The 24,424-nt window shown below is 44.2% G+C and overlaps 1 protein-coding gene across 1 annotated transcript in view; it reads left to right on the top strand.

Annotated features, from left to right (window-relative positions):
• The window catches only part of ULK2 (unc-51 like autophagy activating kinase 2), a 94,829-nt gene extending 91,697 nt beyond the window's left edge, over positions 1-3,132 (top strand). Inside the window, exon 27 of the mRNA XM_081029949.1 lies at positions 813-3,132. Coding sequence (XP_080886075.1) covers positions 813-871 — 59 coding nt within the window. The 3' untranslated portion in view covers positions 872-3,132. The remainder of the gene's footprint in view (positions 1-812) is intronic.
• The last annotated feature ends 21,292 nt before the right edge of the window (positions 3,133-24,424 follow it).

The raw sequence follows: 24,424 nt of genomic DNA, 5'->3' as shown, positions 1-24,424 counted from the left end.
TTGTTGTGAGGATTAGAGATAATGCTTATAAAGTACTGATGGCTTTTATCATTAGTCTTTAGATTTCTACACTGCATTACTGTGTTGGTGTGTGTTCATGCATGTAGAGAGCATTTATTTTTATTATTAAATAATAATAAATGCAACTATTTTAAGCCTCATGGGCTTAGTGACTGAAGAAGAGTCAGTGAAGACCCGATGTACTGCATGTTTGGTATAGACAGCAGAATGGAGATTGATGGGATACCAGGATGAAATTATCACTTGTCAAATACAAGCACAGTGATCTGGGTTTTGTGGTGGGACCCGCTGGAGTGTATGTGATCAAATCACATTTAGAACAGTCACATGGGGATGGCAATCCTAAAATTATTATTAGGTTGGTACAAAAGTAATTGAGGTTTTTGCAATTATTTTTAACCTTTTAAACTGCAATTACTTTTGCACCAACCTAATAGCAATTGGGAGCAAGCTAGCTGTTAAAATCTAAATGTTCTTTATTTGACATGCTAACCTAAATTTTACCTATGTGTAGTACTAAACTACAAATCAATTACCAGGTAGAAAGAAGAAAAAGTATACAAAACTGTTAACTTTGGGGGCAAAATAGAACAGAGATGAGGATGATGTTTAAATTTGATATAGTTTGGTAGATTACATAATTTTGTCAAAGTGTAATTTTGATAGATCTAAAGAGATTTATAAAAAAAGACAGGGTGGAGAATTAGTGATTCTTTTTTATTAGTTTTTCTTTCCTTGGTTTTGAAAATATAAATGATTTTTATTATAAATTCAATTTATTTTATTCCTAGATAAATCTAGTATTGAAAGAAGATTGTCAGCACTCTGCTATAGCACCTCGGCCATGTGAGCAGTTTGTCCCGTGGACCAGTGGTGGGATGTGAGGCGACACATTTGGGAGTACAGTGTGGGTTCTGTGGCCCCATCTCCAGGAAACTGTAGATTCTGACCTGGTGACTACCAAAGAACAAGCAGTGATTTCAAAAAGGAAAAACAATCCAAAAACTACATATTTGTAGGAAATCTGCCTTATTGGAGAAGTCACCCCTTCCCTTTTTCTTTGTAGAAGCAGAAGCAACAGTATTTCACTTGGCTCTCAGTTTGAACTTGGTAAATAAATGTACCTTAGAAGTAGAATTATCAGTACATCAGTACAGTTATTCTTAAGGATAATTAAGAATGAAACAAAGGGGGGTGGTTCTTCACTTGGTTCGTCAGAGCAATGTGTGAAATTCTATGTGTTTACTGAGGTATAAAAGTAAAAAGAAAATCTATATCTCATCCATGCAGTCTAATACTTGGGGTAAATTTGTCATAATCTGAGCATGCGTCCTGAAACAGCTTAGGAAGAAATAGCTTAAAAAGTCACGAAAGATGGGTCTTAGAAGAAATTGTGAAATCTTGAATTTGATCTAATATGGACACTTGTTAACCTTCCAAAATCTTTCGTATATTGCACTAATTTATTAAAACAACTCTGTATTGGATTTTGCAATTTAAAACTAACTGAGGCACAATGGACTTGTTTAAAAAATATTTTACTTGATTATATACACATACCTTTTCCAGATTTCACATGTAATCTCTACTGGACTTTTAAATGATAAAATCTTGTGTTCATGTGAACCTTTGCATTTTTTTAACCTATTCATCTACACCTACAAATTTTTCTCAGTGCTATTTTTGAGTTGCTGATTGTTTGCTTTTGGTTGCATTTTTATTGTGCATGCAGAATGTGCATTGATGCCTGTGACCTCTAGGTTTATTAAAGGCTAGGTTTATTGGGGCAATATTAGAAAAAATAACAATCAAGAGATACTCTCAAGAATTTTAATAGGGCCAAAACAAAGTTGGTGACCTAAAAGCTTGTAACGATACGGAGCTTCTACATGAAGTTAGTAAAAAATGAGGTTTGTTTCCTCTTAGGAAAATGGGTAGCTCTTTCCAGCCTAATATGTGTTTTTCGTGTTAATCCTGACAGTTCACCAAATAGCTAGTCATGGAGAAGTGGGCAGTTAACATCCCTTCAGAAATGGTTCCTATGTTGGATATTATTAGGTTTCTTTTATTTACCTGCTTGAATACTTGAATAAACCATTCTCTAGTTTTAATCCTTTTATTTTAATCCTTTTAGATAATAAATCTGAATTCTGACAAGTTGCACAGAAGCTCTTTGGCATTAATCTAATTTTAGCATACTGATAAAAACAAAAACATGGTTTTCCTTTCCTTTGACAAAGTAATGTAATTTTTATCTTATTTATCTGTATGAAATTCCAGCAGTTAATTTGAACATTTATTTATATGATGTTTGTATTTTTAGGTCTTTAATACAGTGTTTCTACCTCTCATTTGTAACTGCATGCATTATTCTTAAAACTAGGTAAAACTCACTGAATTGTTGTGCAATAGTCTTTTTATTATTGCCTGTACAGATGTATATTAAGGTAAAATAAAACTGATAAAGTGTTTCTAGGGTAAAGCTGGGTCCATATTCCGTGGCTTGTCAAGCCAGGTTCTTCCGCAGTGATTGTGGAGGCTTGATCATTGTACTTTTTGCTCTGCCCCAGGATTTCAGACTCTCAGTGACTATCACGAGGGCTGCCAGGAGTGCCGACTGTGTAGTGAGGAATCTTGTCCATCTTTGCAGGGGTTATAAGCACTGGTGTTTGGGGTTACTCTAGTTTGTATAATTTTTTCAAGTGTATAGGGCAATTCCGTTCACATTCTCTCAGTTATCACCTACGCTGACTCAGTTGATCTCCAAGGGGATCCGTTCATTCTGGCCTCTTCTCCCCTCTCCATTTTTTTTGTTTTTTTTTTGAAACAGGATGAAACAGGTTCACAGCAAGTAAGTGATTGGTCTGAAGCCGGGTAACTAGGGAAAGAGTTAAGCCATGCTTTGTGATTTCAAGTTGCTGCTTCTTCCTCTTGTGTAATGAAGGTCTTGTGGTAGATGGTGTGTGTGAAACTATGAAATCTGAACAGCAAGGAATAAAAAACTGTAAATTCATGAATAATGGTTCTGATTATACTTCCATTATCAAGGCCAATTGTTTAAGAGATTTTGCCTTGATCATAGCAATAATAAACACATGCTTTATGTTTCCATGAGTATTTTTTAATTTCATATCATCTATTTTATGAAACAGAAATGGACTGGGACTGGTCCATACATTCATGGGTTGACACCTATGAACCTGGAAAGTTATTTACCACACAAACATAAATAGAGTAATCAGTGAATTTGCTAATTGGCTGTTCCTGCTTTAAGGATTTGCTTTAACTGTGCCCTGTGCTAGACCTGATGGTTCCCATAGTCACAGACATACTCCCTTCTCCCCGCCGCCAAGGGGAGTCACTAGATGAGCAAGTGTTTTGCCTCTCGCTGGAGTTGTGGAGAGGAATTTATTGTTACGGTTGGTTGTCTCAGGCCCCACAGGGTCATAAGGAGGACGCTGAGTTGGACATAGTGGACATAAGACCATTAAGTCAGATATCTAAAAAATCCTTGAGGTGATAGAAGTGATTTGAGCACTGGCCTTGGAGGAGGACTTCCCACTTAAATGTATGCTTCCTACTTGTAGTTTCTATAAGCAGTGTTCAATTCTTTCTGGAATAAAGCAAGATTGTGCTTTCGACAGAGACTAGCCACTGCTCAGAGAATTGGATGTCATCCTCCTTTGATAGGTATATCTTAAAAGCATCTGGGCCCTCCTCTCGCAGCCTTGAGATGGGTTACTTCTGGGATCCTGAATCTTCGTCCATGGAAACTCTTGGGGCCTACCAAGTCTCTTCCTTGTTTGTTAAAGCCCTATGAAAATACTTTCTTTGGGAAAAGGATCAAGATGATACTTGCCTCACCTGAATCAGAGGAAACCACGTCAGAAGCAATCCATCTAGAAAAAAGCACGGCACTACAGGAAACTGATAATCATCCCCTAAAATCTCAACTTTTGTGGAAGAGGCAGGTGAAGGGTCAGTGTGACTTCAGTGACCTCACTATACTAGAGAAAGGAACAGAGCCAAGAGCCAGATGGCAGTGCAGTGCTCCTGCAGTGAGGACCTGGACACACGTCGTGCTGAGTGGGGCCACTTCACACTCCGCAGGTGAAACCAATCTTTAGATTTATCCATTTTCACAGAGGGCCCCTCAGCCCAGTTTTTAATGTGCCGTAATATCTTTTTGTTGGTATTTAGTGTGTTCTCCTTAAAAGCCTCCAAGGCACCTCCTGAGACGGAGTCTGAGCTGTGGAGGCTTCCTCTCTGGGCAGAGGCTCTTCTGAAGTCTGCACTGATAGAGTCGCAGGGCAGGCCCCCTGGGCAAGGCAACCTGGCCTCTCAGCCTTGCTGCTGCTTTATGCTGCATGCCCTCCTGCTGAGACTGTCCAGCTCTTTGAGAGTTTGTTTACATCATTGGAAAAGGCCAGCTGAGCCCTTGTTTATTGAAAACTCAGCGTCATTGGGTGTAGTGGTCCATTTGGTCTTAGACGCCAGCTTCCCTGTGCATAACTGTGTCCTTGGGCATATCCGCTAACCTCTCTGTATCTGTCAGACTGGGGAAGGGCACAGAGCTCTTAGAGCCCTGGTGGGAATGAAGCACATTAGTAAGTACGAGTTGTTTGGATGGCACCAGGCATGTATTAAGTCCAGAACGCCCACTGTTGCAGTGGTAGTCCATCTGTAGCCCCTTGGTGTTTTGTTTGGGGGAGGGGGTGGATAAAAATGTGTTTTGTTATTGATTGGGGCAAGGCCTGGATTTAGGATTCACTGGAAACACATTTGCTCTAGCTGGACAACTTCTGAAAGAACATAGCTTCTTCCGCAGCTGACCCTCTGGGCACCCTGCTTTCAGATGTCCTTTAATTACCCTTTTAGATCTGGCAGTTTCAATGTTTGTATCAATCAAATATTTATTTGATCTTGGTAACCCTTACTTGCCTCATTTTGCAGGTGGAAAAAACAGACGTGGAGAGTAAATTACCCAAGAGAAAGGCCACATGACTAGATAGTGGTGGAAGCAGACTGCTCCTTGCCAGGGGTGTCATGCGGGGACTCAGCTCCCGCTCCCCTCACAAGAACGCAGGGTATGGTGAGGCCAAAAAGGAACATCCACGGAGCCATAGATAGGAGGTTCATAACACTATATTCTCCATGGTGGCTGGTCGAGACACAAAAGCAAACATCCGCCAGTACCCCAACGAGGGGTCTTCCTGCACCCCACTCTCACTGGTGGCCAGGCGAGACACAGGACGTAGGATCCACATTATCCGCAATCCGCCATCTGCTTGCTAGCCACACTAGGTAGCCGCAATCCCCCGTCCACTTCTCTGCCAACCAGCCAACCAACGTAGCCACGACAGTTATATCAGTGGCTAATGGCTAACCAGTAACAGCTGATGACCATCTACTACCCAAGCCAGCACCTTTCCACATGAGGCTGAGAGCCTGTAAACTGCTCTCTGGGGCTCTGTCCCCACAGTCCACCCCTACAAGGTCTTGCCTCACAATCTATGTGACAAGTGTCTTCCACGAGGGGCCCTGTGTCAGGAGCCTGGAGGTGGATGCAATATCCTGGGCACAGCCAGGCTTTCTGGGTACAGCCAGGGTTCCTCAAGGTACCACCAGTCTTTCTGGACACAACCAAACTTCCTGGGCACAGCTGGGGTTCTCAGGGTACTGCCAGTCTTTCTGGGCACAGCCCGACTTCCTGAGCACAGCCAGGGTTTTTCGGGGTATCATGCTGGAACAATAGAGGCTCACAGCCAAAGTGCTTACATATTCTTGACAGCGGCCGGTTGAGACATAGGAAGCAAACATCTACCTGCGTGCCAACAAGGGGTCTTCCTGCACCACAGTCTCTTTGGTGGCCGGGCAAGACACAGGAAGTAGACACCTGCCTGTACCCCAACAAGGGGTTCTGCACCACGGTCTCGCTGGCTGCTGGGCGAGACACAGGAAGCAAACATCCGCCTGTTGCACTGCATGGTGCTATGTTCCCAGGCAAACAGTCAAGTAGTCCATCAAATCAGGGATGGAAGGCAATTCCCCATAGTCCACGGTCATTTGCCAGGGCTGTGCGTTGGCCTCACAATGTGTGTCCTCTCTGCAGGGCAAGGACTTGAAGTCCTCCCCAACCTGGGGGTGAGGGACGACCTCGACCTCATCCGCATCCTCCACTGAGGACTCAGCAAGTGTTTCCTCCTGGGACTACAGGTCCCGCATCTGGGTCACCGCAGCAAGCACTGCCCAGCCCACAGGGCCACAACGACATTCGCTTTCTCCGGCCTATGCTGGTTGGAGAACCGTTCACGTCTTCCCATCCCTCCACTGGGGTCCAGCTCTCCAGCAGCTGCACGGCTCTTTCTATGCTGGTCAGAACCATCCACGTCCTCTCCTGCTGCCGGCTCCGCTCCTCCTGGTCTTCCTGAGACTGAGTGTTCATATGCATAAACTGCTCCACTGCCTTTCGGAGAGCTTTGGCAGGCACCGTACCCTGATCACTGCACAAGAACTCAGGATATGGTGAGTCCAAAAAAGAACACCAATGGAGCCATGGATAGGGGTTTCATACCACTATATTCTCAATGGCAGCTGGTGGAGACATAAAAGCATCCGCTAGTACCCCAACGAGGAGTCTTCCTGAACCCCAGTCACGCTGGTGGCCGGGGAAACACCGGAAGTAGGATCCACATGATCTGCAATCCGCCATCCGCTTCTCTGCTAACCAACCAACCAACCAACCAACCAACCAACCAACCAACCAACCAACCAACGTAGCCACAGCTAATGGCTAACCAGTAACAGCTGATGGCCAATTAATCACAGCTGATGACCATCTACTACCTGAGCCAGCTCCTTTCCATGTGAGGCTGTGAGCCTAGAAACTGCTCTCTGTGACTGTCCCCACAAGGGGTTTGGACTGCTAGGCTGGCGGACTGGGAAGTGTGGGCACAGCATCTCCTCTCGGCACTGGAGTCCCACCACTGTTCATTCCCACATCCTAACCCGTAATTTCTGGGGGTGTACAGGAAGAGGGGACGAATTCAGTTTTATGCCATTTGGTGTCCAGATGACTCATGCTGGAACCATCTTCTGCCTGTCGGAAGGCAGCACATTTCAAGAAACAGGTAAAGTCAACAGCTTTGTGCAGTCTTCTTGGGACTTGGGCTGGAGCCCAAGAGCAGTAGGTTTCAGAAACCACCCTTGAAACTTACAGTGAAAGGGCTTCTGTGACATATTAATAAACTTGAGCATTTGATTGAGCATTTGATTGAGCATTTGATTGACCCACTTTGCAGTTTCCCTTTTTGTTTGTCTTACACATGTGCCAGTGAGACTGAACAGCAGCGAATTGGTCCATCCCCAGGTTAGAGGAGCCTCAACAGGCCTGGCTGGTCCTAGGATCAGCTGTTTCTCTGATGGCAGCAGATACAGACCCTTTCCCAAGGATCTCCTTAATCTGCCCCCACCACTGCTGTGCAGCCTCACACTCTCCACTCGGACCTTCCCAGTATAGAGTTCCATGTCAGCCCCCTCAGAGCATCAAGACGAGGATGGTGGCACCGACTTTGTCTTTGTCGCAAACCACCAAGGCCCCACTGTTACTCCTCCCACCTTCCTGTCCTGCCCTCCCCATTTCAGCCCACTTAGCTGGGAGGCTCCTGTGCCCACAGGGATTATCCATTAGCACGTGGGTCCCATCCCTATTGCAAAGAGAGGTTGGGGAGGAAGGTAGTGAGCTGGACTGGGACAGGTCTCCAGAAGGACTTTCCAAAGTTGTCCCTCTGGGCAGTAAAATGCCTGCCTGCCTGGCACACTGTGTCTGTTGGGAAGCAGCCATAGGAAGCCTGCGGCCAGAGGTTCTGATGGGGCCCTGGAGGAGGCTATTGCTCCGTTCCAGCTGCAGTGATTCTGTACAAAAGACAGGTGAGTGGGTTGGTCCTACACTCTGGAAATAAACCAGCTGATGGCTAATTTAGGGCTTCCCATAAGGAGCAGAAGTGAGTTGGTGTAGAACGACTTCAACGGAGGGTGGAAAGCAGATCTACAGTTTCTAGTGGAAACCAGGATATTTTGAGCATGAGTTTTCTTTTTAATCCTTTTTACTGCAAAGAGAGAATAGCCCCCTACACCTGTCCCCTGGGGAGGACTTTTCTAAACCTAACTAGGAGGAAACAACTTACAAAAGACTTAAATGCATTTTAAGTGTACAAGATGACAAAGGTCGACCTCTGTGGCTGTCCAATGGAGTAACAAAGTTTCCTTTCCTGTCAGTAGTGTCTGGAAATGGAAATTGATGTCGGTGATGGGGTGGGTGGAGGAGTCTTATGTTTAACTTTATATTCTGTAATGCTGAAAGTTTTACCGTGAGCTCATATGTAATTTTTAAACAAGGTTTTTTAGGTATGGGGAAAAAAACTATAAAAGGCAAATAACCAGTTAGGAAAGGTATTTGCAGCAAACACAACAGATGAAGGGAGATTAAGATGTGGGGAAATGCTAGGAGAAAATAAGGAAATCCCCTTTGTTCCTGCCCTCCAGTCAGAAGCTTACTGCGTGCAGCAGAATAAATAGGTCCCTGGCCTGGACAGACCAGAGGGTCCCACAGTAACATTCTGAGTCTCTCAGCTCAGAATAGGGAAGTGGATTCAAGAGGCCGTGGTGTCCTCATTTTCCCTGGCCACTGAGCCACCCTCCATGTGTACTCTGCTGTGGGTAAGATGCTTAGCCTCAGCTTCGCTTTCCTCGCCTGTAAATGGAGATCATATAGAAATTATCTCTCAGGTTTATTGTGGGGATTCAATGAAATAATAGTCCACGGAGAGTGCTCACACCGGTTGCTGATGCGAGCTCTGAATAAACACTAGGGTATGATTAGTATAATAGTACTTCCAGGCCTGAGGCCTCAGGACCTGGACACATTCTCACTGACAACCAAGACTGCTCAGAAATGACTTCTGTTTCTTCCCTTTGTCAATCACAAGCTGCGTCCTCTTTGTCACATCTGGGTGTTTTTGTTTGTTTGTTTGTTTTTGAGATGTGTCAACGAAAAACATCCAGCCTAAGAGTAAATTTATGAGTTTGTTTGAGCCAAACTGACGACAGTTGCCGGGAAGCAAAATCTCTATGGATTGAGTAAATGCTCTGCGAAATGGCGGTTTGCAGCTTATTTTATACATAGAAACAAAGAAGGAGGATTACATGAAATCCACTGGTGACAGATTGAGCGGGTGGGAGAAAGCAAAGCGGGGAAATCACTGGGATTGGATAAGAGTAAACTGGAGAGACAGGTACAGTAGTACCTTGGTTTTTGAATGTCTCCGTTGACGAACATTTTGGTTTACGAATGCTGTAAACCCGGAAGTAAATGCTTCAGTTTTTGAACACTCCTCGGAAGTCAAACATGTCAGGCGACTTCCGCTGAGTGCAAGATCCTGAGGCCTAGCTGTTGGCTGTTTTCGAACGTTTCAGAACTCGAACAGTCTTCTGGAACAGATTATGTTCGAAAACCGAGGTTCTACTGTACTTCTTTCACATAGATAGGTACAGAATAGTTAATAGTGCACATAGAGATGTTAATCAAAGGACAAGAATAATAATGAGGGAGTCTGTACTTTCCTGCTCTGATCCAGAAAAGGGCATTACTGATATTTCAAGGATGTCATTGTATGTGCAAAAAAACAACAGAGAGGCCCACTTAAAGGTACAGATTAATTTTATGAAGGAAGCTTTTTGCTAAAGATGTGACTTCCTTCCATGGCTCACTTAGTTATGATTTTTTTTTTTATGCTCACGCCATCTTATGTGGTTATTTTTAGTGTCCTGAGCTTGTCAGGTTTAATATGTGACCCCCTTTCCATCCACAGATATGACCCCACCTTTCCACTGAGAATGTGCTAAAATAATATTTCTTAGACAAGATGCTCTTGAGCACATATCAACATTTATTAACTCACTGACAAAGGAGTCAGCAGCGTGACAAAAGCATGTCAGTTCAGAAAGGATCTGAAAACTGGGGGGTATATTTGGGAAACAGGATACTTATTTCATAAGCAGCTTGTTGGTAAAAATTAGTTTCCTTTCACATGGTCATAAAAACAGCATATGGTCCTCTGTAATAAATGAAATCCGGGACAGCATAGTTCAAGATACCAGGTGTTTGCAAACTTTCCTGTAAAGGACCAAATAGTATTTTAGGCTTGGCAGGCCATATGGTCTCTGTTGCAGATAGTCAGCTCTACTGTTGTACCTTGAAAAGCATCCATAGACAATACACAAATGAACATGGCTCTGTTCCAATAAAACTTTGTTTACAGACATTGAAATTGGCATTTTCTATAGTTTTTATGTCATGGAATATTCTTTTTTATTTTTTCTATCCATTAAGAAATGTAAAAACTATTTTTAATTTGTAGGTCACAGACGGGAACTGGCATGTATATTAATAGCAGAAGAGAGAGACAGCTAAGGTTCAAATGATAACGATAGAGAGATAACCATGGTGCCCACCAAATGACCGGTTTTCCTTGCCCATCCATGGTGTCCAGTAGGTTCAGTTAATATGGATGTGAAATAGTGTCAGTGGGTCAGAAGCTGAGCACCAGGTAACAGTTCTGCTTTTAAACAATTCATGAAACTGTTAGCATACACACAGAATGCAGAATTTGCACAATTCTTAGTCTTGGAACATTTTTTGGAACAATTGTTTTTCTGGTTCTTTGACAAGTGAGGTGCTCTACTCCTTACTCTTGGTGTAGGATTCAAGCAAGTCACCTCACCGTCCTGAGCCTCCATTTTTTTCATCCATTAAGGAAAATCAAAGTAATACCTTCTAATAAAATTTTTGTGGGGAAATGCCCTTTGCACACTGACTGGCACTTAGCATTGTGGTAGTTTTGCTTTTAATTCTAGAACTATGTAACATTGTCCTCTCTTGGGCTGGATGCTCTGTTCTTACAAAGAGATGCCTGGAGTTGTTCTGCCAAAGGTAGCAGCCATTTGTGGACATATACCAGGGAGGCTGTTTTTGGGCCCTTGCCTTATCTCTCAGCGGGACAACATGGGCTTGTTGACTTTTCAAAACCAAGTCCCAGTGCCTTGCTGTGGAGCTGATCCTCTGTAAACATTTTAGCTCTGTTTTCTCAATGTGTCTAAAATATGAGATACATGTATTTTTAACCATCTTGTGCATGTTCTATAAATTGAAAAATAATTTTCTTTGAGGTCAGAAGTCCACAGCCACACACTGTGTCAGCAGCAGGCCTCATGGGCCTCAGTGCCTTTGAGAAACTTGTGCCAGAGTAGGACCGTCTCTGGCACAACTTTGTCCCCACCACTCCCATGAGAGCGGACACCCAGGTCTCGCAGGGCGAGTCCAAACCCACAGCAAACAGAGGGCGCCCACCACCCTAGAATGAAGCTTCCTGGGTGTCCTAGGTCCTGGCTTCAGCGCTTCACTTCTGCTTCACTCATGCATTCAAAACTGTTAAGCACCAAGGTATGGCCAATTAACTCAGTTTGTTAGAGCGTGGTTCTGGTAGCACCAAGATAGCCAGTTCAATACCCACATGGGCTACTGTGAGCTGTGCCCTCCTTAAGAAAAAAAGCAGATGGTCTGGGGCCATTCTGCTTATTAAAAAAACAACAAGAAACAAAACTGCTAAGCATCTGGTATACTAACCACTGGGATTGCGGCCGTGAACAAAAGAGGCATGGCTGCCCTTGCAGGGTATATGCTTTAGACAAGACTTAGATAAATATAATATGACAGTTGTGATTAATGCTACAAAGAGAAATGGATGGTGTTATTGTGATGGGAGTTTGTGGTGGAATAGGACCAGCCAAAAAAATCAGGAAAGGATAAGTGGGTGTTAACAAGATTAAGAAAGGAGGGGAGAGTGTTCTAAGAGAGGGACTAGCATGTGCAAATGCCCTGTGGCAGGGGGGACATGAAGGAATGAAGGAGGTAAAGATATAATAGTCATTCTATCTCAGTAGTTTTGCTTTCTGCAATGCATTAATTAGTTCCTGAAATTACCTTGCTTATATTTTTACTTGCTTTTTATTCTACTCACCTCAATAAATGTTAGCTCTTTAAAACCAGGAATCTTACTATCTTGTTAATTGTGTCCCTATTAGGACAGTGCAGCTTATTTTATACATTAGAATCAAAGGAGAAGATGTAAAGAAGGTTACATGAAATCCACCAGTGGCAGATTAAGGAAGTGGGAGAAAGCAAAGTGGGAAAATCTAGGATTGGAGAAAAAGCAAAAGGGAGAAATATTTCTTTTACATTGTAGGTATAGGATAGTCAATAATGAATATTTACAGCACATAGAGATGGTATTTGGGGAACTAGATAAATATGAGGGGCTCTGTGGTCTCATGCACTGGTGCCTGTAGTTATGCCTTCAAGAGTCTAGAAAGAAAATTACTCTGACATTCCAAAAGTAAGTTATCCTAGATAGAATGTAGGAGTGTAAAGTAGAGTTCTCTGTTGCTAGAAATAGTGTGTGAGTTTTTACTGTATGACCAACCACTCCAAAATGTAACTGCTTAAAACAAAAAATAGGTATTACTTCTCATCCTTCTGTGGTTCAGTTGTTAGTTCTGGTCTGGCTCAGCATGGCTGGTGCTCAGTGGTTTAGGATGGCCTCACTTGTGTTTATAGGTTTGCTTGATGTTTAGCTGGGGAATCAAGGATGACTTTGCTGCCTGTCTGTCATCATCCAGCAGGCTAGCCCAGCCTTGTTCACATGGTGGTGTCCCATGACACAAAAGAGCAAGCTGCAGGGCTCTAGCACTCTTCAAGCCCCTGTTGAGTCATATCTGGTAGTGTCCCATTAGCCAAGTACAGATTCTATGGGCAGAGAAATGGGCTTCACCTCTTGAGAGGTGTGGCAATGACGTAATGCAAAGCCATGTGCACACCAGGGATAGGAAGAATTCCTGCAGTCATTTTTGCAATCTACTACAAACAGAAATGACTCTGGCTGATTTGAGCAGAAAGAGATTTGTCAAAAATGTTTGTAAAGAGAATTTTGGGGATGCTTGGAGAACTGGGAACCAAATCAGAAATCAGACTGCAGCACTGGTAGAGGAAGGACATCCCTGCACTGCTGCAACCCTGCCTCCACTCCTGCTCTGGGGGTTTGATCTGTGGCAACCACTCCAGGTGTCAGGGGGAAGACTCCTGAAGTGCCGACTTCTTGGCTCTTCCTTTAAGATCCAATGTGGTTCTGTCAGATTGGTGCAGCTAGGTCACAAGCAAGATCCTATTTTACAAGGTGGGCAGAGCTTCAAGCAGCATGCCTGGTATCATCTTTGTAGAGAAGAAGAGATCTGAGATAAATGTATACACAGACATGTGGACAGTGATGAATGGCTTTACTGAATGGCCAGTAGTCCAGAAGAAGCAAGATTGGAAAACTGGAGTCTAGGACATCTGAAGAAGGGGCAGGTAGGTAGTGGGCACAAAATATTGCATTTCATGTCAATGGCCACCAGAGGGGGCACTGAGCCCCCCCCACCCCCCCTGGTTTTCCAGGGGAGGTCAACCAGCCTTTGTCCTTGGCCCCTCTGGTGCTTGCACCAAAAGCCCATAACAAGCAGCTATGGTGACAGAGTTGGAGGTTATCCATGGGCCAGCAGGCCAATTTTGCTAATTCCCACCATGCCAGCAGCCAAGAGCAATGCTGACTTCAGAATGCCACCCTCTCTGGTGACTAGCGAGCCTCTTCCTATGCATTTCGGAAGTCTGGCCCTCAGATGGTCCCACAAAAGCCAGCAGCCAGAATCGAGTAGTCGCCAACTCAGCAAGGCGTCCTTCTGTTGACTCACCTTTCTTCCTCGTCTCACTCCCCTGGAATCACACTCCCTGGTAAAGTCCATGCATGTGCACTTGAGCCCTTATCCCCGGTCAGCTTTTTCAGGAACCTAGGCCAACACTGCTTTGAGCATCTCCCACACCTATCTCCAGCAGGACCTGTGGGAGAATTTTTCTACTGATAAAATTTTTATGACGGAGACCTTTAACCTGGACATAGTAAGGAGGGCCTGTGGAAGTTCTCACACTCCGTGTCAACCCGAGAGCCTACAGGAAGAGCTCTGTTTACAACAGAGCTCGGTGGTGGTAACAGCCCCTCCCTTAACTTCCTCTTCCCCTCTGAAAAGTACCTTCTCTATGTCTGGTGCAGTGCGTGCACCTGGCTCACCATGTCTGCACAGACCAGATTGCAATCCTTCCTTTTTCCGGAATACATCCTTTTTGGTAATGGAATACCTGGTTGATTGGTTTTATGGTCAACAATATGTATCTTCTGACTAAGAGATAGCAATGATGAGGGGCTGGGCCAGAGCCCCACACAGTAAGCAGGTTGGCGGTCAGTGGCCCAGGCTGTGGACCACCAGGAAGGAGAGACGGGGCGGGGCCGTGGGAGCTGGGAATTGTGAGGGAGAACAAGTGGTCTGGAACCCACTGTGGGAGCCGGGAGAAGCTCTGCCCACTGGGTCCTGAGGACTGAGGGACATGAGAGGAAAAAGTCCCTTTGGGAAGGCTGCTGGAGACACGTTTTTTGTCCTTTATGGCAAACGGGGTTTCCAATTCAGACAGGGAGGAGGAGACCTGTGCTTTCCAGAGGACTCAGAGGAGGGTTTTAGTGGATGGGGTTGGGGAACGGGGCTGGCTGGGCTGAGCAGGTGGGGCACAGGTGCTGGGCAATGGATGAGCTGGGAAATAGGGATACTGGCGTGACGGGATTAGAGCCGAAGGAGGGCAACCTCTCAGGAGGTGAGAGTCTTCATTTTGCCCCAGGAGAGAATGAGGGAAATGTGTAGACAAGCAGCACTCAGAGAGGTAGATGAAGAGGGAGGCAATGAAGAAGAGAGGGAGGCAGGGAAGGAGGGTAGGAAGGAGAGAAAGCAAGCCCTTCCACCCCAGGTCCCAGGTCGAAAGTTGGCCCCTATACGTCTTCCCTGGTTGGATTGCCACAGGAGCCACCTGGGCCTTCCAGGTGGGAGAAGCATTGTCCTCTCACTTGGCTTGAGATGGCTCAACTTGGGTTGTCATTTGCAATAAAGCTCCAACTAGTATTTGTTTTTCTAAACATTTGGTGGCTCCCCATTGCTCTGAGGGCCCTGCCCAACCCATTGGCACTGTTATGGATACCAGGACCAGAAAGAACCCAAGCGGCACTCAGAGAATTAGGAGAGTCAGCTTTATTATGCCAGCGGGCTCAGCGGGATCCTTCCCAAAAGACTGAGCCCCTAGCAAGATTTTGAACAGGTTTTTATGGATTGGGGACTTCCTTGAGTTGGGGAAGGGGTAGGTGTCATCTGGTGATTGGCTTAAGGTGTGGCTTGGAGGGGGTCATGGGGAAGTGGGCTGGGGCTTAGGCTGGGGACTTCTTGCTCCGCTCAGGCCACCATTTTAGGTCAGTTTCTCCATCAGACCCTTTCTGGGCTTCCTGAACAGGTCAGGTCAGTGGGTGCCTTGCCTCCCACTTCTTCCCTTGAAATGCCTTCATTGCCCAGAGTCCCTTCACTGCCACCCCTTTTCCACCCCCATGGCCCACCTTAGTTAGGAATTTTTATGTACACACTGTCCTATGTGGTTATTTTCAGTCTCCTGAACTTGTCAGGTTTAACATGTGGCTCCTTTTCTGTCCTCAGTGTGCACAGCGCCGTTCTACCTTTGAGCTCACTTTTCTTTTTCAATGAACATCGTAGGAACTGATAGAGAGAGCCCAGAAGAGCCGCTTCTCCGCAGAAGACCCTCCTGCCTTCCTCCCTCTCTCCACTTCCGTTTTTTTATAAGTATTTTGTGTTCCTTGCAGAAACATTTTAAAATACAAATATGCAAAAAGAGAACAAACCTCCCATAACCCCAGAGATTATGTATTAACATTTTAGTTCATCTTGCCCATATTATTTTCCCCTCTGTGCACACAAAATCTTTTACAAAATATAAGAATATAGAAAATATACTATTTTTAAGACTGCTTTTCTAATGATCACTATATTATGAACATCTGCCCTTTTTAAGGATCTTACACCTGGCATCAAATGGCTACAGCTCCGTTTACTTAACCAGTCCTATCTCTCTTCAGGCCTGAGGGCTGCTGCCATTTCATGCTTATCATAAGTGATGTCACAGTGGGGCTGCTGGTACCTAAACAGGTCTTCACTCACTTCTTCTGTTTCCTCTGGCTGCTGAAGCTGCTCTCCTAATGGCCACCATGCCCCTAAATCCATTGCATCCCTCACCGGCCTTGGTTTGCCTGGCCCTTTCCGGCCTGTTGATGCCTCTGCCTCAGAAAACTTAGCTTCTTGGATTCTATTCTGTTTTCCCTTCTGGCCCTCAGGCTGCCTGTGCTCAGCTTTAGCCTGCAGTGTAGACCATATCTGCACTCTCACTGGGGGGCTCCGGCCCAGCAAACCTTTCGATGACCAACCACCTGGGGACATTTGGGCTTGGATGTCCCACAGACACCTCAAAATCTACATTTCTCTTCTATAGGGAAATAGCTTGCGCAATATTATAATGTTGGATACATGTCATTATACATTGTCTAAATCCATAGAATGTACAACACCAAGAGTGAACCCTAAAGTAAAGTATGGACTTTGGGTGATAATGACATGTCGATGTGGGTGCATCAGTTGTCACAAATGCACATTCTGCTGGGGATGCTGAGAATGGGGGAGGCTGTCCATATTGGGGGGACGGGTGCACAGGAAGTCTCAGTACCTTTTGCTCTGTCTACAACTGCTCTAAAAATAGTCTTAATTTCAAAAAATAAAATGTTTTAGGTATATAAAAGTGTATAAAAAATATTTACCAAACACCTGTGATCCGTCCACCCAGGTTTAGAAATGAAATACACTGGAAGCCCTCTGTGTATCTCCCATCTATCCCTCTCCCTACGCCAGAGGTGTCCACTGCCCTGTTTGGGCTGTATTGTTGCCCATGTATGTTTTTCAGCAAGTCCAATCTTGCACACTTAAAGCTGGAGGTGGTTTGCACCACACTATGTGCTGGGGCCGCTTCATCTGACCCTGGTTCATCTCTCCAGTCTTGGGTTTCTACAGAAAGCCACAGCATGCTGCTGTGTGCTTCTGGTCATCCACCCAGTTCCCCAGGAGCCTCTGCACTTCTCGGCATGGCCATCTCTGCTTTCCCTGCCAGGTGAGTACTCTGTGAGGGTAAAGGTTACCTCTCTCCTTTTTTACCATTACAGCACCAGCATCCAGCCCCAGGGGAAGCTCAGTAAATGGTGCTGATGGATTTGCAGCATTACTGAGTAAATGCGAATAGGATTTAAGAAAAAAAATTATTGTGGTAAAATACACACAATATAAAATGTACCATCTTACCCATTTTAATGTGTACAGCTCAGTGGCGTTAGGCACATTCATATTGTTGGGCTGCCATCACCTCCATCTATTCGCAGAACTCTTTTCTTCTTCCCAAACTGAAACTCTGTCCTCATTAAACACTTAACTCCCCATTTTGCTCCCACCATCCCCTGGCAACCACTACTCTACTCTCTGTCTCTATAAATTTGATGACTCTAGGAACTTCATATAAGTGGAATCATGCAGGATTTGTCCTTTTGTGACTGGCTTACTTCACTTAGTATAATGTCCTCAAGGTTTGTACACCTTGGAGCATGTGTCAGAATTTCCTTCTTTTTGAAAAGCTATATAATATTCCATTGTATATACAGATGACTTGGAATGGGGTCATGCACACTCTTGGTGTCTTAGTCGTCCTGAGAGCAGAAAGTTTGATATTTAGAGTATTCCATTTTTTCCAGCACACTTACTTTCTCCATTCCCATGTTCTGGTTCAAGCCTTTACTCTCCCCCATTTTATGTTTTGATTGCCACAAAGTATCCCTATTTATGCTGGTCGAATAGCCTCCTTCAGTATTTCTTGTAGTGCAGGTCGTGTATTAGAAAAGTCCTTCTGTTTCTGTATGTCTGGAAAGGTCTTTATTCCTCCTTCATATCTAAAGGATGCTTTGCTGGATATATTATTATTGGCTCATAATCTCTCTCTTTCAATAGTTTGAATATTTGATTCCACTCCCTCCTGGCTTGTAGAGTTTCTGCTGAAAGATCTGATGATAATCTAATGGGCTTTCCTTTGTAGGTTACCATCTTCTTTTCCCTGGCAGCCTTGAGAATTATTTCACCATCGTTAATTTTTGACAGCTTCAATACAATGTGCCTTGGAGAAGGCCTGTTGGGGTTGATGTCACGTCCAGCGCAACAAGAGTTGTGGGGAGCGAGGAGGGTGGTGAAGGGTTAAGAAATACAGTAGCCAAGAATAGAGTGAAAGGGGGTTCCCCAGATGGTCTCCATGCGGCTGTATCTGGCTTGGGTTGTCCTCCCCGTGGGGAATCTTACTCGTCATTGACTAGCCAGCCATCTTTTGGGGCCAAACAGGGAGACATAAGGTGTAAGCACAAAGGTGAAGCAAAGCCACTGAAAGGATCCATCTCACAGACTCCTTTCCTTAGGGGCAGGTAGGAGGAGACAGACAGGTAGGCTGCTGCATGCCACCAGGTTGAGCTAATTAGGTATTCTATTTGCTTCTTGGATTTGAGGATCCAGTTCTTTCTACAAGTTTGGGAAGTTCTCATCGACAATTTGTTTGAATATACTCTCTGTTCCCTTCTTTCTTTCTTCTCTTTCTAGTATGCCCATTATTCTTATATTATTCTTTCTGATGGAGTCAGAAAGTTCTTGTAGAGTTCTTTTATTTCTTTTAAGTCTCAAGTCTCTCTCTTTTTCCATCTGTGTCATTTCCAGATTTCTGTCTTTGATGTCACTGATTCTTTCCTCCATCTGGTCAGCTCTACTACATAAGCTGGCTATTTTCATTCTTCATTTTTTTAATTGAGTTCTTAATCTCCAGAAAATCTACTTGGCTCTTTTTAAAAATTTCAATCTTTTTGGTAAAATGTTCATTTTGTTCTTTGATTGTGTTTCTGAGTTCATTAAACTGCCGGTCTGTGTTTTCTTGCACCTCGTTGAGTTTTTTAAGAACTGCAATCTTGAATTCTCTGTCATGTAAGTCACATATTTCCATATCTTTAAGTTCATTTTCTGGAGACTTTTCATTTTCTTCCTGAGCTGTCTTGTTATCTTGTTTATTCATGGCAATTAATGATTTATTATTTCTCTTCCTAGACATTTACAGGAGTGGGTCCTGCAACAGGTTGATAGAAATAGGTCTTTCTTTTCTTTTCCAGTAGGTGCTTGTAGAATGTTTTATTTTCTCCCCACCTGCAGCCTTTTATTCTCACTCACATTGTGGTGTTATATTTTCTCCGCATTCTTCTGGCTTCTCATACAATGGGGGGATCCCCTGGGAGGCAGGCTTATCCTCGGTGAACTGTTCACCTGGATCATAGGCGCCGCCTCGGTGGGGGGATGTGGAGAGCTTCTGAAGTTCCAAAGTTCTTCCAGTACCAGATTCAGAGCCCGTGTGTTTCAGCAGTTCTGTTTACTCCTGCAGGGACCTGCCCAGATAGGTGGGGACAGGGGTGGCGTGGGTTGTGAGAGGTGGCCCAGAGCAATGGCGGCAACCAGCATCACAGCCAGTCCTGCTTCCATGGCTCCCTCCCCTTTGCCGGAACTAGTTGGGTTGCGAGTCCATGTCTGCGGACCACAGTTCTCAGAACTGCAAATATTCTCTTCTTTTGATCTGACACTTCTAGCACCCAGCAGGTGGGGGCGGGGCGAGCTCTGGGAGGGCAGGGAGGGGGCGGCTAGTCTCAGTGCCTAAGGCTTCCGTTCTCTGCTCAGCAGTGAGGGCTTAAACCACTGTTTTCAGCCTTCTTCCCTCAGTCTTTTCTCCGAGGTCTCTGCCGTGAGTGTTGGGTTCAGCCGTGTTATATGCTGCCCCCTCAGCCCTGTGGGCCATAAGCGGAGCCCTAGCAGTCTGAGTTCTTCTGTCTCCTGTAGCTGGAGTAGTTCCGGATGCAGTGAGCTCGGAGCACTGAGCTAGGTCTGCGTCCTGCACCCACGCACCCCCATTTCTGCACTTCTCCACTTCTCCCTTCCCTCCTCTCCCACTTGTGCAATTTGCCTGCCTTTAGAAGATTTCAGTAGTGCGCATCTTAGTCTTGCCTGTCTGCTGTGCAGGGAGTCCTTTGTGGAGTTATAGTTGTTCAATTTGTTGTAAATTCCAGGAGAGATTTCAAGTGGCTCACTGTGGGGACAGAGTCCCAGAGAGTGGTTTCCAGGCTCTTGGCCTCACGTGGAAAGGTGCTGGCTCAGGTAGTAGATGGCCATCAGCTGTGACTAGTTGGCCATCAACTGTTACCAGTTAGGCATTAGCCTCCAATATAACTGCAGTGGCTATGCTGGTTGGTTGGTTGGTTGGCAGAGAAGTGGATGGCAGATTGTGAATCATGTGGAGCCTGCATCCTGTTTCTCCAATCAGGCAGCCAGCGAGGCTATCCATAGTTCTCCCCCATCCATAGTTCTGTGGGTGTTCCTTTTTGGCCTTGCTATATCCTGCACTCTTAACGCGGGGAGCAGGACCAGAGACCTTGCATGACAAGCAAGTCCAGGTTCTTGGCATCTCAAGCAAAGAATTGAACAAGGTATCGAGTGTCATGCTAGGTGTCATGCGGGGTCTCTAGTCCCGCTCCCCACATAAGAACGCAGGATATGGTGAGGCCAAAAAGGAACACCCACGGAGCCATAGATAGGGGAGTCATACCACTATAGTCTCACAGGCGGCTGGGTTGGAAACACAGGAAGCAGGAGCCACATGATCCGCAACCTGCTGTCCACTTCTCTCTGCCAACCAACCTCACTTGCTAGCTGCAATCCGCTCTTGCTAGCTCAGCCGCCATCTTCTTGCTCACCCCCATTTGCTGCTAGCGTAGCCACAGCAGTTATATTAGTGGCCAATGGCTCACTGGTTACAGCTGATGGCCAACTAGCCACAGCTGATGGCCATCCAACCACAGTTGATGGCCATTTACTACCCGAGTGAGTACCTTTCCACATGAGGGCGAGCGCCTGGAAACTGCACTCCTGGCTCTGTCCCCACACTGAGATAAAGCAGTGAAAAAGCAGTTTATTGGAAGAAAAAGTACACTTCAAATAGGTAAAAATGGGCCCGAACAGAAAGCAGTGGTTCAAGGCCATTATTAGAAGAGAAAGTACACTCCAAAGGGTTTGGAGCTCCCTGAACAAGGACAAGGTTTGGAAAGGTGTGGCTCGCAGGAGCCTGGGGGTTTTATCTGGGATGGGCTGTTCCTCTCCAGGTGTGGGACCACTTGATTGACACCTGTGATTGACAAGGGGCTATTACTTTATCTCTTCAGACTGCAGCATGTTCTCTGCAGTTGAAATATTAATTACAAGCTGATTGACCCTTCCCCCATACACCTGAGCTGATATTTTTGGGGGGCTCTGAAGCTTGAATCTATTTTGTTAGCTATGAAAGTTATTTCCTCTGGCTTTGTTATGGTCTCTGCCTTTAATCCCCTCCAATGTGGCCATATCCCTGACTGCCTATGGTTTTTCTATCTCAATTTGGTCTAAACACTAGTTTAGAATTAAAATACTAGTCTACAAGGCGGTGGGGAGGATCTCTAAGGGGAGAGGAAATACCACAGGGTACAGATGCTAGGGAGGGCAAAAGTAAGACCAACCTAATATAACAACCAAGGCCTGGGGGTAGGGACAGGAAGGAGGACGGTAAAGCATCTTAAAGCTCCTCTCTTAGGGCAGGAGAGGGACATAGCAGCTCACAGCGAATCAGTTGGTATTTTGCTTTTAAATAATTGTGAAAGAATGTGTGACTAGTTCTGGGAGCAGGGAGTGGGAAGGGGAAGGATGAAAGCCACGGGAAGGTAGAGAGAGCTTATAAAGTAACACGGAAAGAAGAAGTCAGAACCATTTGAGAGGAAGAACAAGGTAAATAGTAACCATAAATGAATAGAAAGAATAATATCAAGTATTTCAGTCATTGTATTCAACAATAGAGACTGTCAGATAGTAAGTATTAATAAAACAAAGCCCAGCTGTATGTTACCGACAAGAATGCATACAAAGCAGCATGATCAATAAGGGCTGGAAATAATTAGGTATGCTGACAGATGTAAACAAAAATAAAGCATGACAGGCAGTGTTAACACCAGGTAAGGTGCACTTTAGGTTAAAACATGATGTGAAGAAGAAAAGCAAAAATTACAAAGATCAGTCATAAACCTGTATGAATGAAGCAAAATGGTGGTTAAATACATGTAGGAAAGATGTGGGAAAAAATTTACCTTCATTGGTTGATGTGAGCTTTTGTCTGTTAGCTTTTATCTGTTCCTGCAGGTGAGGTGATTTCTGTGCTGTGATCAGGGGTTGAGTAAATTCCCCCTTTGGTCTCATCCTCCTGAGCAGGGAAGATATGAGATGATGTTGCTTTCTGGGTCTCATTCTCCCGAGCAGGGGAGACATGGGATGAGGTTGCTTTTCTGTCCCCCTTTGGTCTCATTCTCCCGAGTAAGGGAGATGTGAGATGAGGCTGCTGTTCTGTTTGTGTTGTGAGGTGATGGTTAGCTCAGGTTTAAAAGAATTCTGTGATCAGGAGTTAAGAGAATTTCCCCTTTGGTCTCATCCTCCCAAGTAAGGAAGATATGAGATGGTGTTGCTTTCTGTCTGTTTTGCCCACATCAACAGATGAACTGCAGAAGTAACTAAGTTATGTCAGGATGACGGACAGGGACGTTGCCAAGCTTTGGAAGGCCTTGGGCCAATGGTCCCAGGCAAAAACAGTAGATATTATTTTTATCAGCTGGATGTGCAATGTTCTTATCATTAACTGCCATCCTGGAGCTGGCTATTCCTTGAGGGGAGGCAGGAACACAAACTTGGCTCTGGGGTGCATCTAAAGAGATATATAAGACAAACCTCAGGGGGCATATTGATACTGATTGATTGCTGTTTCAAGAGATTGCTATTTGAAAGATTTGCTGTTTCAGAACTGCTTTTCAGTATTGGACTGTTTCAGAGTAAGAGATCAGAACTTGCCTCATTGGACAGTAGAGACTTCTTTTGTTGGTGAATTGTCATCATTTTAACATCTTTGGGAACTTGAATGCAGCTTCCAATATCAGAAGACTTCCTAACTTCCAACAACAACAACAACAACAGTAGCCAACAACGCCAACAGCAGCAGCACTCTTGGGAATTAGCAAGCAGCTGTGTGGGAGACGCCTGAGTTTCTCTCAGCTACAGACCTGGCAAGGTTTGGATTTATGACTTTTCCAGAGCTGTTCTCCCCCGGTTTGGTGAGATTTTGGCATCTACTGTAATAATTACTATCCTATAAAGCTTAGTACTGCTTTTGGATACTGCTTACTGATGTATCTGTGTATTTAGCCAAGTGATTTTTGATCAATAGTAAACATGTGTTGGGATCTCTTAAACTTGTACATATGTATGTATACTACTTTGACATGACATTGTTATCAATGTATGTAGTTTAGTCTTAACCACCTTTACTTTCTGTCACTAGCACATTCTATTAATTGTGTTTGTCTTTTATTATTGCATATTGCTAAATAAATTGATTAGATATTGTTAAATAAATAAATTCATTAGCCCCACTCTAGCTTGTGTCCCTCCCCTTTCTTTCCTGTGCTCGTCATTACAGTACACGAGGCAAAAGTACTGTGTTTCCCCAAAAATAAGACCTAGCCGACAATCAGCTCTAATGCATCTTTTGGAGCAAAAATTAATATAAGACCTGGTCTTATTTTACTATAAGACTGGCCTATACTAAAATAAGACCAAGATAATATAATATAATATAATATAATATAATATAATATAATATAATATAATATAATATAACATAATACCGTGTCTTATTTTAATATAATGTAGGACCCAGTCTAATATAATATAATATAACATAGTATAATATAAGATTATATATTATAAGAATATAAGATTATAATATAATATAAGACCAGGTCTTATATTAATTTTTGCTCCAAAAGACACATAAGAGCTGATTGACTAGGTCTTATTTTTGGGGAAGCATGGTAGTAGAATTGTAAGGAGAGATTGCAAGACACATCTCTCAGAATTAGACAGACCAAGTAAATAGAGAGGAATAATCAGTGAATTTGATTTAATAGGTGGAGATTCTTACATTTATGAACAGAAAATATACATCTTATTATTCATATGTCCCTGGAATGGCTACAAAAATTAATTATATATTTAACCACAAAGAAAACCTGAACCATGACAGAAAAGTAGAGAAAAAGGCCATATTTTCATCATAATCTGATAAAATTGGTAATAAATCATAAAGGTGTGGCTATTAACTACTTAGACATTAGGAAACAGTTCTAGAAAACACTTAGGT

The sequence above is a fragment of the Rhinolophus hipposideros genome (assembly GCF_964194185.1).
Source record: "Rhinolophus hipposideros genome assembly, chromosome: 20".
NCBI classification, from domain to species: Eukaryota; Metazoa; Chordata; class Mammalia; order Chiroptera; family Rhinolophidae; genus Rhinolophus; species Rhinolophus hipposideros.
This window is presented reverse-complemented; position numbering and strand designations above follow the sequence as displayed.